The 11,797-nt window shown below is 38.1% G+C and overlaps 2 protein-coding genes across 2 annotated transcripts; one reads left to right on the top strand and one right to left on the bottom strand.

Moving 5' to 3' along the window:
- Positions 1–235: 235 nt before the first annotated feature.
- LOC131777876 (probable N-acetyltransferase camello) lies at positions 236–2,349 on the bottom strand. Its single transcript, XM_059094233.2, has 3 exons — positions 2,262–2,349; positions 1,790–1,939; positions 236–1,336 (listed from the first exon to the last, which is right to left on the bottom strand). Exons 2-3 carry the CDS (start codon positions 1,799–1,801, stop codon positions 611–613), a joined length of 738 nt encoding a protein of 245 aa, XP_058950216.2. The 5' UTR covers positions 1,802–1,939; positions 2,262–2,349; the 3' UTR covers positions 236–610.
- A 2,229-nt stretch (positions 2,350–4,578) lies between these two features.
- LOC131777871 (uncharacterized) lies at positions 4,579–10,741 on the top strand. Its single transcript, XM_059094226.2, has 5 exons — positions 4,579–5,039; positions 6,078–6,146; positions 6,745–6,951; positions 7,608–7,712; positions 8,909–10,741. Exons 1-5 carry the CDS (start codon positions 4,887–4,889, stop codon positions 9,137–9,139), a joined length of 765 nt encoding a protein of 254 aa, XP_058950209.2. The 5' UTR covers positions 4,579–4,886; the 3' UTR covers positions 9,140–10,741.
- Positions 10,742–11,797: the final 1,056 nt, after the last annotated feature.

Raw genomic sequence — 11,797 nt, 5'->3', positions numbered from 1 at the left:
CTTCTTTATGGGAAACTTGGTCTGCCAAAAAACCAACTGCCACCGAACTGTCGTGGCTGAACTCAGTGAGGCAAAACTCACATAGGGTAATGAACAACATGCTGCATAAATCAGGGCTATATATGTTTTAAGTGCCACAGGGAATGAAGAGCATATTGCGATTGAAGAGAAGAATAAAAACCACAACAAACTGTTCCACAAATTTCATATAGGAATAACGGAGTCATTTATTGACTTATTTTATTATCAATGTGAAGTCTATTATTTTTTTTTCTGTCTCTCATTTTAGAATGTCAATTAACGACCTTCTCCAAAGAATGATCTTTTAAGAGGGGAGGAGGGGGTTGGGGCAAGGGGAGGCGTTGCGTGACATCCCTTAAAAGTGGCTGTGTGGAAAACTAAGAGTTCAACGTATTCTGAGGTTGCAGTTCTGATGTTTATAATGACTATAGTGATCATTTTCAACAGTCAATCATCCATCGAATGCGGCGATTAGCCTTTATTTACTCTAAATGCAAGATTGCTCTGGTCATTAGTTGTGTCCCATTCAGTCCGGGGGCGTAAGCAGCTGAAGTCTTAGCATGGACTTTCTGTTTGCAAAATTATTGTCTCACAGCTGCAGTTCAAAGCAGTGGTATTGCAGATCTGTAAGAGTCTTGTAGGGGTGAGAGAAAACTGCCACCAGTTTGAAGCCATATTTCCTGTAAAGTCGAATGGCTGGTGTCTGTGCGTTAGTTGTGGTGAGTACAAGTCTTTCTAGCCGTTGATCCTTGGCGTAATTCAGGAGCTCGTCGAGAAGTTTCCCGGCGACTCCCATTCTTCTACAGGCTGGTGATACAGACATCCTCTGAAGTTCAGCCATTGCAGGTTTTTGGTTCTCATTATGAACGAGTCCAACCATTCCTACAACTTTACCATTCCACTCAGCCACCCACATGTGACATCCATTGTTGGTCATGTAAACCTTTTCAATGTCCTTCAAGTCTGTTGCCAAACATGAGTTGATGAACTTCCAACACTCTATGTACACATGGATGTACAACATTGAAAGTGTAATTGCACAGATAAGGATGTAGAGCAGAAAGACTACGCTCCTCCACTGGAATAACACGACAAGAACAAGAACGAAGAAGCTTGATGCAGAGGTAAGCCATATGTATCTCGGAAACACAACACGTAGTACCAAACTGATCAACTGCACCATACCTTGAGTAAAAATTTCTTGGCACTTATGAAGATCTTCAGTTCTGAACGCTCTTACTTGGACATTATTGCTGTTTAGTAACTGATAGCATTGTCGTGCACTCGATTCCTCTCGAGTGCGTGAGGAGGTGATCTATCAGAAAACAGAGACTCAGCTTTACTTTGTTAAAAAATCCAATGGGTCCATCACAGCAGGTATTTGGAAAGATTACGCGATGGAAAAAAAATGTTGCTTTAACACAGAAACCAACAGAATAGGAAATATCAAATAGAAGCTCTACATTATTTTGGGATCAAATACTCGAAGCTACAGTACGGAAAAGAGAACTGAATCCGTACCCATGCTGAATAATAATTGAGTGCGCGCACGTCGCTCTACCAAAAAGGACAAAACAGGGAATATCAGGGTATAGGAACAGGGAATATCATGGTATGGGATTTAGTTTGATAAATGAAGGTTTAAAAAATGTGCAGTTAGCGAGAAGTAAGACAAACCAAGCAAAAGGAAGAGAATGCGAAACAAAGAAAACGCATCTGTTCTTCTCTTTAGAAATTATAGGGACTCCGATATCTCTCCTTGCATTACCTTCATCTTCATTGTGTGAGTTTCCCTTCGCAAAGTCTGTCTGATCAAAACTGTTGATGTTTACTTCACCCTCCAATCGGGCAACTTATCAAGTGCTCACGTTGACCTCCTCTGCCCAGTTGTGTTTGTCTGACTCACAAATGGAGAAATCTGTGAGATCAGGAGTAAATTTGTGGTAAGTGCTAAGAGAAACAATCATGTCAAGACTTAAAGCAAGTAATGGAACAGAGCACAACAACTAATTTAAACCAAAGCGTTCGATACACTTTAACCAAAAATAACTTACGATTGAATGTCAAAACCTTCGAATCTCGTCAATACTTTAAATGGGGACAAATCCCATGAAAAAAACTGAAAAACCGGCTCACTTTGCATAAGGAAACCGAATAACCGAAACGTTGTCGAAGGATTGTTGCACTACAGAACCTTGAAGCAGCACATTTAGCCGCTTGAAGCAATCAATCATAATTACCTGAGCATCCAACGTTGCTGCTACAAAATTTTCCACTTAGCAGTAGCATTTTTTACCCCTTTTGAACATTTTGTTATCAGTATCAAAAACGTGAGCCGAGGTCAAAGTCTGATGGTGTGGGCGACGGGTTCCAAAGATCAGTCGATCTAATATTGACCAATAGAATGTAAATATTTGTAAAGAGTACATGGTGCTCCACGTGCCGTAGTTGTTTATCTCGGTGCTAACCATAAAGCATAACTAAACGGTTCTATTCACCCGTCTGTAAGTGGATCTGAAGTAACGCCATATCAAAGTGGTTCTCTTCAGCCGTTTTGACAGAGGACTTCAATCATCTTAAGTAAGGTATAAAATATCACACCGTAGAGAAAAACGATATGTTTTCAAGTCTCAGAGAGTGATGGCAAAAAATGTAGTGTCCTGTTCCTAAATAACATGAAAAACAAACGTTTTTGGTATAATTTGGTCAATCAGTTATAACTCAAGGTAATCAGATGCTATTATAAACCTTTACAAATGACCCATTATATTCTGGCAACCGCCTTTTTTTTCATTTTGTTTTTGTTTTTGTGTTTTTTTTTTCTTGTCCGCGGTACTTATCGTGGGCATGTGTCCTCTTTACCTGATCTGTCTAATTCATCTACAAAGACATTTATGGTAAAAGAACAGCATTAAGTCGACACACTCATATGTGCACGCCAGGACAAATATCAAATTAAACAAAAGGTACGCATCAGAGAGAAAGAAAGTAATGTGTAATCACGTTTGTAATTTCGGTAATCCAATAGATTAAACAAAAAGTCAGAGCAAAATAAAAAAAGATGAAATAATTAGGCTTGTGCGAAGAAGATATTGTAATAAGTAAAGGATTACAGCGAAATTGTCAAACAAAATAGAAAACATGAGCACTGTTATCAACACGAACTGCATTTCGTGATTAAGAAATAAAGCTATTCATCGATACTTTCTACGATGGACATTCCGAAACGTGATTTTTCGTAATTCGTCTGAGAGATTTAAGGAACAATTGTAAACATTGTCAGCTCTTCTCTCTACTCAAAGTGGAAAAATCGAGTTTGTAATAACCATCCCTGGGGTTGAGGGAGAGGATAGAGGGAAGGGGGAGGTGACGGGGAGGTGAAAACTAATTCAGGTCAAATGGCAAGCACTGCAATGCCTGTTGTTGCAGGCAGGCAGTCATTAGACGCACAAAGCACTCTCTCTTTGTTGAATTGATGTACAGAAGCTTACTTGACCTAACTTTCTGACACATTCCTAGACATCTGACTAGTGTTCACAGTAGTGCAGTAGCGTGATTCTAAAGTTCAAGTGTCTGAATGAATAGAGTCATCTCTATTTCTGGTTAAAACACAAAATCGACTGAGTCAGAGGATAAAGTGTATATACCACCAGTGCACAAATCGCATTCTCTCTGATGTATGAGGTAATTTAAGTCTACCAGCACTCAGGGTGGAATACATTGTTAATAGTATGGTAACAGACACATCAAGGCGTAAGCTTCAACCGATTATTATCCACGAATAAGTCACAGTTGGCGTTTCCCAAAGTTCTCGATGGGCACTTTTAAAATATAGCATTTCCCAGTATTGATTATAAGCTTTCCTTTTTCTTCCGCAGTCTAATATCAGCTACATATCGGAGGTTACATGGGATCGATATCTTTCATGATGATGACTGAATCGGAGCTCGAAGAACTTGATTCATACACCGATGTTTCTTCCATCAAGAAATACGGCCATCTTTCGTACCACCTCTAAGCACAATATGACCCCAGCAAAGCAACCAAGCACAATAATGAACAGGCTGTATTCTAGTAGCACTTCTTGAGCTGTGATCAGTCTTTGTACTCTGGATTCATTAGCCACAAAGGTATGGTGAAGGCGTGGCGTGGGTTGGTTCATGCTTACCCTTGCCCTTGCTCATAGAGTATTTTTACATTGGCTTATCGCATTAACTTGGCCGAAGAAAAGATCAAACTCCCATGAAAAAAAATGTGAAAATCCCGTGACGCAGTAAAGGTTAAGTGGTCTTTACGTCCTGATACTTGCTACAATGACAAGAAAAGTACTCGGGTATCCAGGCATCAACAAACGCAGCATGAGGCTAAGTGTAATTTTAGCCCTATGGCAAGTTTGTCATCGGGTTTTTTTTCGGTCGGGTTTATCTCATTGAACTGTATCACGGGAAAATACCGGAAATACTCTGGAAATAAAGGCTTTTGATTTCATTTCTCGGTATGGCTTATTACTATTTTTGATATTAACTGGATAACTTATGCTTCAGTCGAAAACGGTGCTTTTCGTTGACTCACACGCCAAAATTCTATGCTCCGGCCCGAGCTCTAGAACACCGTCTAGACTGTCGCCGGTGATCATGTAGTCACGAAAAACAAATCAGCCTATTTTCACTGGGATTGGAGCCCCATTAACGACTATTCATGTAAATAGCGATGTTCTTGTATCGCCTAAGAGCTCTCGAAAACCTTAAGTCACGGTAAGAGATTCCGTCGAAACGTGCAGGAGGTCTGGTAACAACAGCCGTAATATTCGCGATCCAAGCTGTAACACTGTTGCGTGAGTGGCTATTAGTTTTTACTATACTGTCATGGCGGTGTTGTCTCCCAATCTCATACGCGGTTTGGTTTCCACCCTGCAAGCACTTTTGGCGTTGGCAATGATAACAGCAGGAGTCTTTGATCGAGTAAAAACGGACTCTAATGTCAGCCGTATTGTTATGCCAATTTGGACGGGATTTTTGGTAAGTATACAAACTGCCGTAAAGAAAACGCTGAATGACTTAAGACTCGCATTCGTTTCAAGAAACATGCTATTAATCGTAAATTACGTAAAATAAAATAATTCACGTCAAAACATCCTCACTATCCTACCAAATCGGATGGCTACTATTTTGAAGAATTCAATCGAAGCAAAAAGTCACATAGTACTGATATTACATACTATTTCCCGGCCAAAACAGACATTCGATTATTTTCCGCCATCGTTTGTTGCAAGCTCTGCTCCTCTTTTAATCATAATTTTGCCCATTTTTTCGCCTTACAAAGCTAACATCAAATTAGAAAAATGATATTAGTGTACGCTAAAGTGTGAAGATGGAAAGGGACTGAAGAGATAATGTGCGCATAAAGATGTTATCGTCCAAGCTCTATAAAGCGATTACCCTGTAATAAGCAGTCAGTTTGAAAGTTCTGAAATCATTACCCCGTAATTATTGTAACCTTCACTTCTATCAAGCGGTCACCTTTATTTAGGGTCAGAGTCACCCATTACTGAATCCTGACGGCCCTTTTGTGTTATCATCTTCCTATATTGAACGGTCACCTACAGTGAAACTACTGAAATAATTATAACTAAGAATTATCTTTCAATTAAAATTTGATCCATGTTTATCTCCCGAAATCAATGTTAGTAGTATTTTTGACCGACTTTTTTTGCACATTAAGAGGTACATTATGGCATAAAATGGCGATTTTTATCGTATTTCTTAAATAATCCTACTCTGTGGAACGTATACTCAGTGGCCAACCTGCATTAAGCGGTCACCCATGGGTGATCGCTTATACATGTTCAACTGTATATGGATCACAGTGAAGAACAAAACGACCTTGGCGAATTGTTAATGACAAACTTTAAAATCATAATTATTGAAGCATTATGAAAAAAAGAATGGCTTGAGTTTTTAATTGAAATGCACACACCATCATGCAGCTCAAGGTTGTACAATAATTACATGTGCAAATTTAATTCAAGTTGCTTATTTTTCTCCACAAATTTTCAGTTGCTGGTTTCTGCAGCAGTTGGCGTTGTGATGGTGAATAAAGCAAACAGCCCATATTTTTTTAGCATGGTGAGAAACAAGATTTTCTTGTCTCATTAAGAAATTCACTACAAAGATCTTATTGAATGACAACAATTGAAGGAAAAGGAAGACAAGAAGAAGGAAAAAGAATCCAGGTCACATAGTCAACTTTAAATTTTTAGGAAGTTTGTAACCATGCAATCATGCATGATCCATTATCTGTTATTTTCATATCTTCTTAAAAATCCATAATGTAAGAAAGTCAAAATCATTTCATTTGAAAAACAACGAAGATAAGTGAAAGAAGGAAAGGGTTTTATCAGATGCATGGTGCATAACAAACTGTAGGCTGAGGTTTCATGCAGGCATACATAAGACAGCCCTTCATAGGTGTTGAGTGAATAAGCTATCACAGATGAATAAATTTGTCAATGCATATGTTCAATGTTATATTTGTTTTGACTGAGAATTCAAAAATTAATTCAGACATCACCTTATCAGTACTATATCACTGAAGAACCACTTTATTTGTCTTCATATCTATTATCTTAAGATTTAAAGGGTACTTAATTGATTTTTATTGATCAAATTTTAAATACATTGCAAACAAAAGTTAATGCTGCATGTACTACTTCACTTTCCACAGGTTGCTACATACAGAGCAATGAATATATTCTGTTCCATCTTATGTATCCTCATAGCCTACTGGTATGGATGGTTATTCATCACTGTCCTTTCTTATGAGACTGATGAGACTGCAATTGTAGGCACTATTTTTGTGTTGGCAATGACTGAAATTTTCCTTTCTATTTTGGGAACAATGGCCTCAATGGAAAGAAACCCTTATTCACAGGTAACCTATCAGAGAAAGATATTTTTTGTCTTTTCACAAGTGTGGGACAAAGAAAAAATTCTGAGTCCCTATGAGGTATCAAACCTCAGACCTCGGATGCTCTACTGCCAAGCCACAGAGACTCTACGGTGAGCGAGGTCTAATATTGCAAAGTTCATATGACACACGTCCTGCATACTGCTAGGATCAGTGATGTCGATAGCAGCATGTTTGTAAATAGAATAAGGGAAATGGTAAGTTCTGAGCTTAGTAAAGAAATAGAGAAAGATGTTTAACCACATAGGTTAACGACCTAATTTTTCAGCTTACATGTTTGAGACTTCGTTGAGGTCTTTGTATGAAAATGACCATACACTGCTTTACCATTGAGCTTATATCATAGGTTTACTTAAATTATAGTGAGATAAACTTAATGTGGAAGATATTTTTATGATTCTTAACTACTTAATAGATACCTTATTGCTGAATATCAATGTATCCACTGCTTTTCACTGGATTGTTGTGTTAATAATCATATTAATTTATACACTTAATAAATGATTCATTCATTTATCTGTAATTACCTTTGTAATATATATTGTCATTTTACATATTGCACATTCATTTATTTATTCACTCATTTATTGATCTGTTTGTCTCAATTTGTTTTTTGAAAGCTTTTCAATGCCCCAGTGGAGGAATCAACTGACAGAGAGATGACAATCCCTTTGCCTTTAGTGCAAGTTCAAGGAAGTAATTTTGTGACAAGTGGTCCTGTTCAGGTAGTGAAGTACTCATTATGCCATATGATACCTTTTCAAAATGTGATCATGTATTGATATTGTGGAATAATTCCCAGGGAAAAAATTATTTAACATAATAATCCATCAAATGTCTTTTCTCTCGCAAAATCTAAAGGTCTAAACGCATTGTGTGATAGAATAAATGCCCCTACTTTATCCTTTACTCCCATAAGTGACCAAGATAGAATTTCTCCTTACAATATCAACCAGACTAGTGATGATAATAGAGGAATTATTTAGTTGATCGAATATTTTAATATTCTTAAAAGTTGAAATAAACAACTTAAATAAATATACACAAAAATAACTTTAAAGTTCTCTGAGCTAACACTATAAGAACAAGGCGTGAAATTGCGCCTGATACAGGCGCCAATGAACTAAATTTTTCACTTTGGCGATCGAATCCTGAAAATTATTCCCCAAATTGGCGACTAGAATGCTTCGTCATAACCATACCTAGAGATTTAGAGAATATGAAAGATTTTCAAAGAGATATCCGCGGCAACTTCCTCGTTAAGTTTGTTTAATTTCCAAAACGCAGCACATGTATCTCGATAGATAATTAGACGCCATCTTTGGCGTGAGCTTGAACGTTGTATAACACCCATCCTAGTGTCTACTTTGTAGAACTTTGTAGAACATAATTTTGGAGGGTCTATCTAGATCGCTGACGCCACTTTGGGTCGAGGTTTCGTATACACCCTTTGACCATCGAGTATCTTTGTCACCTGAACAGTTATTGTTTATGCAGTTGAATGATGAATAATATCACTGGAGTAGTCCATTTTACAGTTGAGTGGTTGGTTGCCAAGCCTTTGAACAGGAGTGATGCTAAGGTTGACCTTGTTATGATACAAACCTTGCTGCTTTTCAAATGCAACGTACTGTGTTATCATGCTTACTAGATACTGGTCTCTATCACAACACGGTCACTTTCAGCCTCACTCCAAATCAAACGCTTGGCCACCAAGTGTACAACAAAAAAATATTCAATTGTTGAAAATGTGTTTCTATGTCACTGAGTGGTATAGTTGATGCCACGTTCTATGCAAACTTGCACATGTCATTCTAACAAGCTACAAACTAACTGGGAATGTATGAGTCAGGAGAATTTCAAATTGAAGTGATATTAATGCATTTTGTGTCATTTATGCCTTGTTTTTTTTATTCTCAAGGGAGGTATTCAGGCCCCAACTGGCGCACCAACCTACCAAGCTGCACCACGAGATGACTCGCCTGTGATGGTGCCCCAAGGGTACATGGGCCATTTAGTGATGGTACCCGTCGAAAACATGCAGAAAATGTCCCACACATCGGGAACAGCCCAAATGTATGTTCCAGTTCCCTCTCAAATGCCCTATCAAACCACCCCTTCGAGTTCTCCCCTTCTCATTGGAGATCTATAGGTATTCATCAGTTCAGTCTGATTTGTTGTCATCATACTTTCATGAAACCCCTAGCTGGCGACTTCTTAGATGTTAGTGGTAAATTTTATGGCAATTTTTGCTTTCATTTCTCCTTCCTTGATCAGTTTCAGAGAGAGATAAAGAGAGAAAGAGGTAATTCTGTAATTCACGGGGGTGTAGTTAAACTGAGGGTCAAGAATATCACACCTAGGGTACTTGCCCAACTTTTTATGTCGACATTTAGGCTGTGTTTCACTCAGTGACATTTTTCCGAATGAGCTCTGAGTGATGCTCAGTAACTAGGTAATGTCGGGTAGATTGTTCGGATTTGCGCCCATACCCCATTAGGGCCCAGTTGTTCGAAGGCCGAGTGGCGCTAACCTAAGGTGAAATTTTATTCTAGGTTTCTCCATTCCTATGTTCAGAAGCCCCTTTTTGAATAATTTGTGGATCAATATCAGTATCTGGGCAACTGCCCACCTACCCCTCCCCTAACCCAACATTAACCTTAACTTGTTATCAATTGACTATTATTGAGTTAGGGGAGGGGCAGGTGGGCAGTTGCCCAGATACTGATATTGATCCTAATTTTTTCTAATAATAAACCCAATAAAATCATAAAATCGTAGACAAAAAAACATTTTACTGCATTTTCTTTTAAAGCTTTCTGAAATCTGAAATCACATTTCGCACTAACCTTGGGTTATTATTAGATGTTGAATAAAAAAAAGAATTCACAGGACGTGAAATTAATTTGTTTTTCTGATAGCCACTTGGCTCCTAAATTCTTCAAAGTGGTAGCCAATAGGCCATTTTACAGTTCTGTACTTAGTTGCCAAACCTTTGATTTGGAGTGAGGCTGAAAGTGACCTTGTTGTGATAGAGACCAGTATCTAGTTAGCATGATAACAAAGTAATTTGCATTTGAAAAGCAACAAGGTTTGTATCATAACAAGGTCAACCTTAGCCTCACTCCTGTTCAAAGGCTTGGCAACTAAGCACACAACTTTAAAATGGACTATTCAAAAAAAAATTGGTCGCCATTTTCAAAGACAAACAAAACCTTTTTTTACGATGTCAGTGTTCTAGATAGACCCTCCAAAATTAAGGTAGGGAAAAGATCTTTAACGCGCTACAAAGTGGACACTAGGATGGATGATATACAACCTTTAAGCTCACCTAATTCCAAGATGGTGCCTAATTATCGATCGAGATGCTTGTGCTGTGTTATGGAAACAAACTTAACAAGGAAGTTTGCCGCGGATTTATCTTTGCAAATCTTTTTAATTCACTGAATCTCTTGGTACGGTTATGATGAAACATTCTAGTCGCCAACATGGCGACTAATTTTCAGGACTTGATCGCCAAAGTGAAAAATTTAGTCCCATTGGCGCCTGTATTAGACGCAATTTCACGCCCTGAGTCATATCACAGAGCGAGTTCTGGCTGAGAGAACCTTTTTTATGTAACAGCCTTAAATAATCACAAATCTAGACTATATATATATATATATATATTTTTTTTTTAAATATATAATTATTTATAATTAATTTTTAAACTAAGCTGGCGTAAAGTTATAATAAACACTTGTACTTTCCCTTTGGTAATAGTGGCTGAAGTTGTTTTTGGAGCGGCTAGCACACTTTGTAACAGGAAGAGAGTGTTGCATCAAAGAAGAAGCTGTTGTGATCCAAGGATTCGGGCTAATACCTTTTGCTCAGCGATTTTACTCAAGCTATCTTTCCCCTTACGCCTCAACACAATGGACAGTTCGTGTACAAGTCTTTCAACCCTCACATAGAAATTTGCTTATAAACTGACTTAAAGATCGCTTAGAAAATCCACCAAGTCGGTGAAGTAAACCACCGACCTCTAAAATGTGTGGTGAGAGGTATAGTTAACGATGATGACTAGTCCACAGAATAAGACTGGAAGTTAGTGGCTACCAAAAGCAGGGTAAGAATTTGCTATTTGAGTGTGCCGCTATCAGAGAAATTTTCTCAAAACGCAGAAGCTTTTAGAGTGGTCGACCACTGTTACTTATAAGCCTTTATAAGGCTAAAACGAAGTCTTCATTTTGACCAAATTTTGGGGTGGATAATTCAAAGACCATTCCAAATACCTGACCCAAAGATAAAAGATTTCTTCTTTGCATACGGCCTGCAGACAAATCTGCCGTCCTTCCAGTGTTACTTAAAGTATGTCCCCACTGTTTCTGACTCATCTAGTTTCCCATGTTTCCTCTTTAGTCCCCGTTCAGGGGTGGACCTTGTAAAAATAGTCAAACATGCGTATCAGGCACGAGAATAATGGCTGTGTTTGTGTCATCGATGCAAGGGAAGGTTATTAACCAGGTAGAAATTTTGAAGAAGATTTGTTGTCTACCCAGTTACATTCTAATGTCCTTACTGCTGCATCAACTTGACAAAAAAGAAATGATTTTTAAACAGAGCAGTTCGTTCGAACATAGCGAGAATAAGAACACGTCGGTAAATCACGAAAATTTTAAGATTACCAATAACAGACAGATAATTGTTTTATCAAGATTCGAAATGCCAAATGTAAAGGCCAACTTAAGCGATAAATTTGCTTGTAAACGCTAGTGCTACACGCACTGAATCTGAGAAGTTGGTGAATTAAGTCGAGAACTCCTAAAAG

The sequence above is a fragment of the Pocillopora verrucosa genome, chromosome 5 (genome assembly GCF_036669915.1).
Source record: "Pocillopora verrucosa isolate sample1 chromosome 5, ASM3666991v2, whole genome shotgun sequence".
NCBI lineage: Eukaryota > Metazoa > Cnidaria > Anthozoa > Scleractinia > Pocilloporidae > Pocillopora > Pocillopora verrucosa.
Note: the sequence above shows the minus strand (reverse complement) of the source record. Positions and strands in the feature narration are given on the sequence as shown.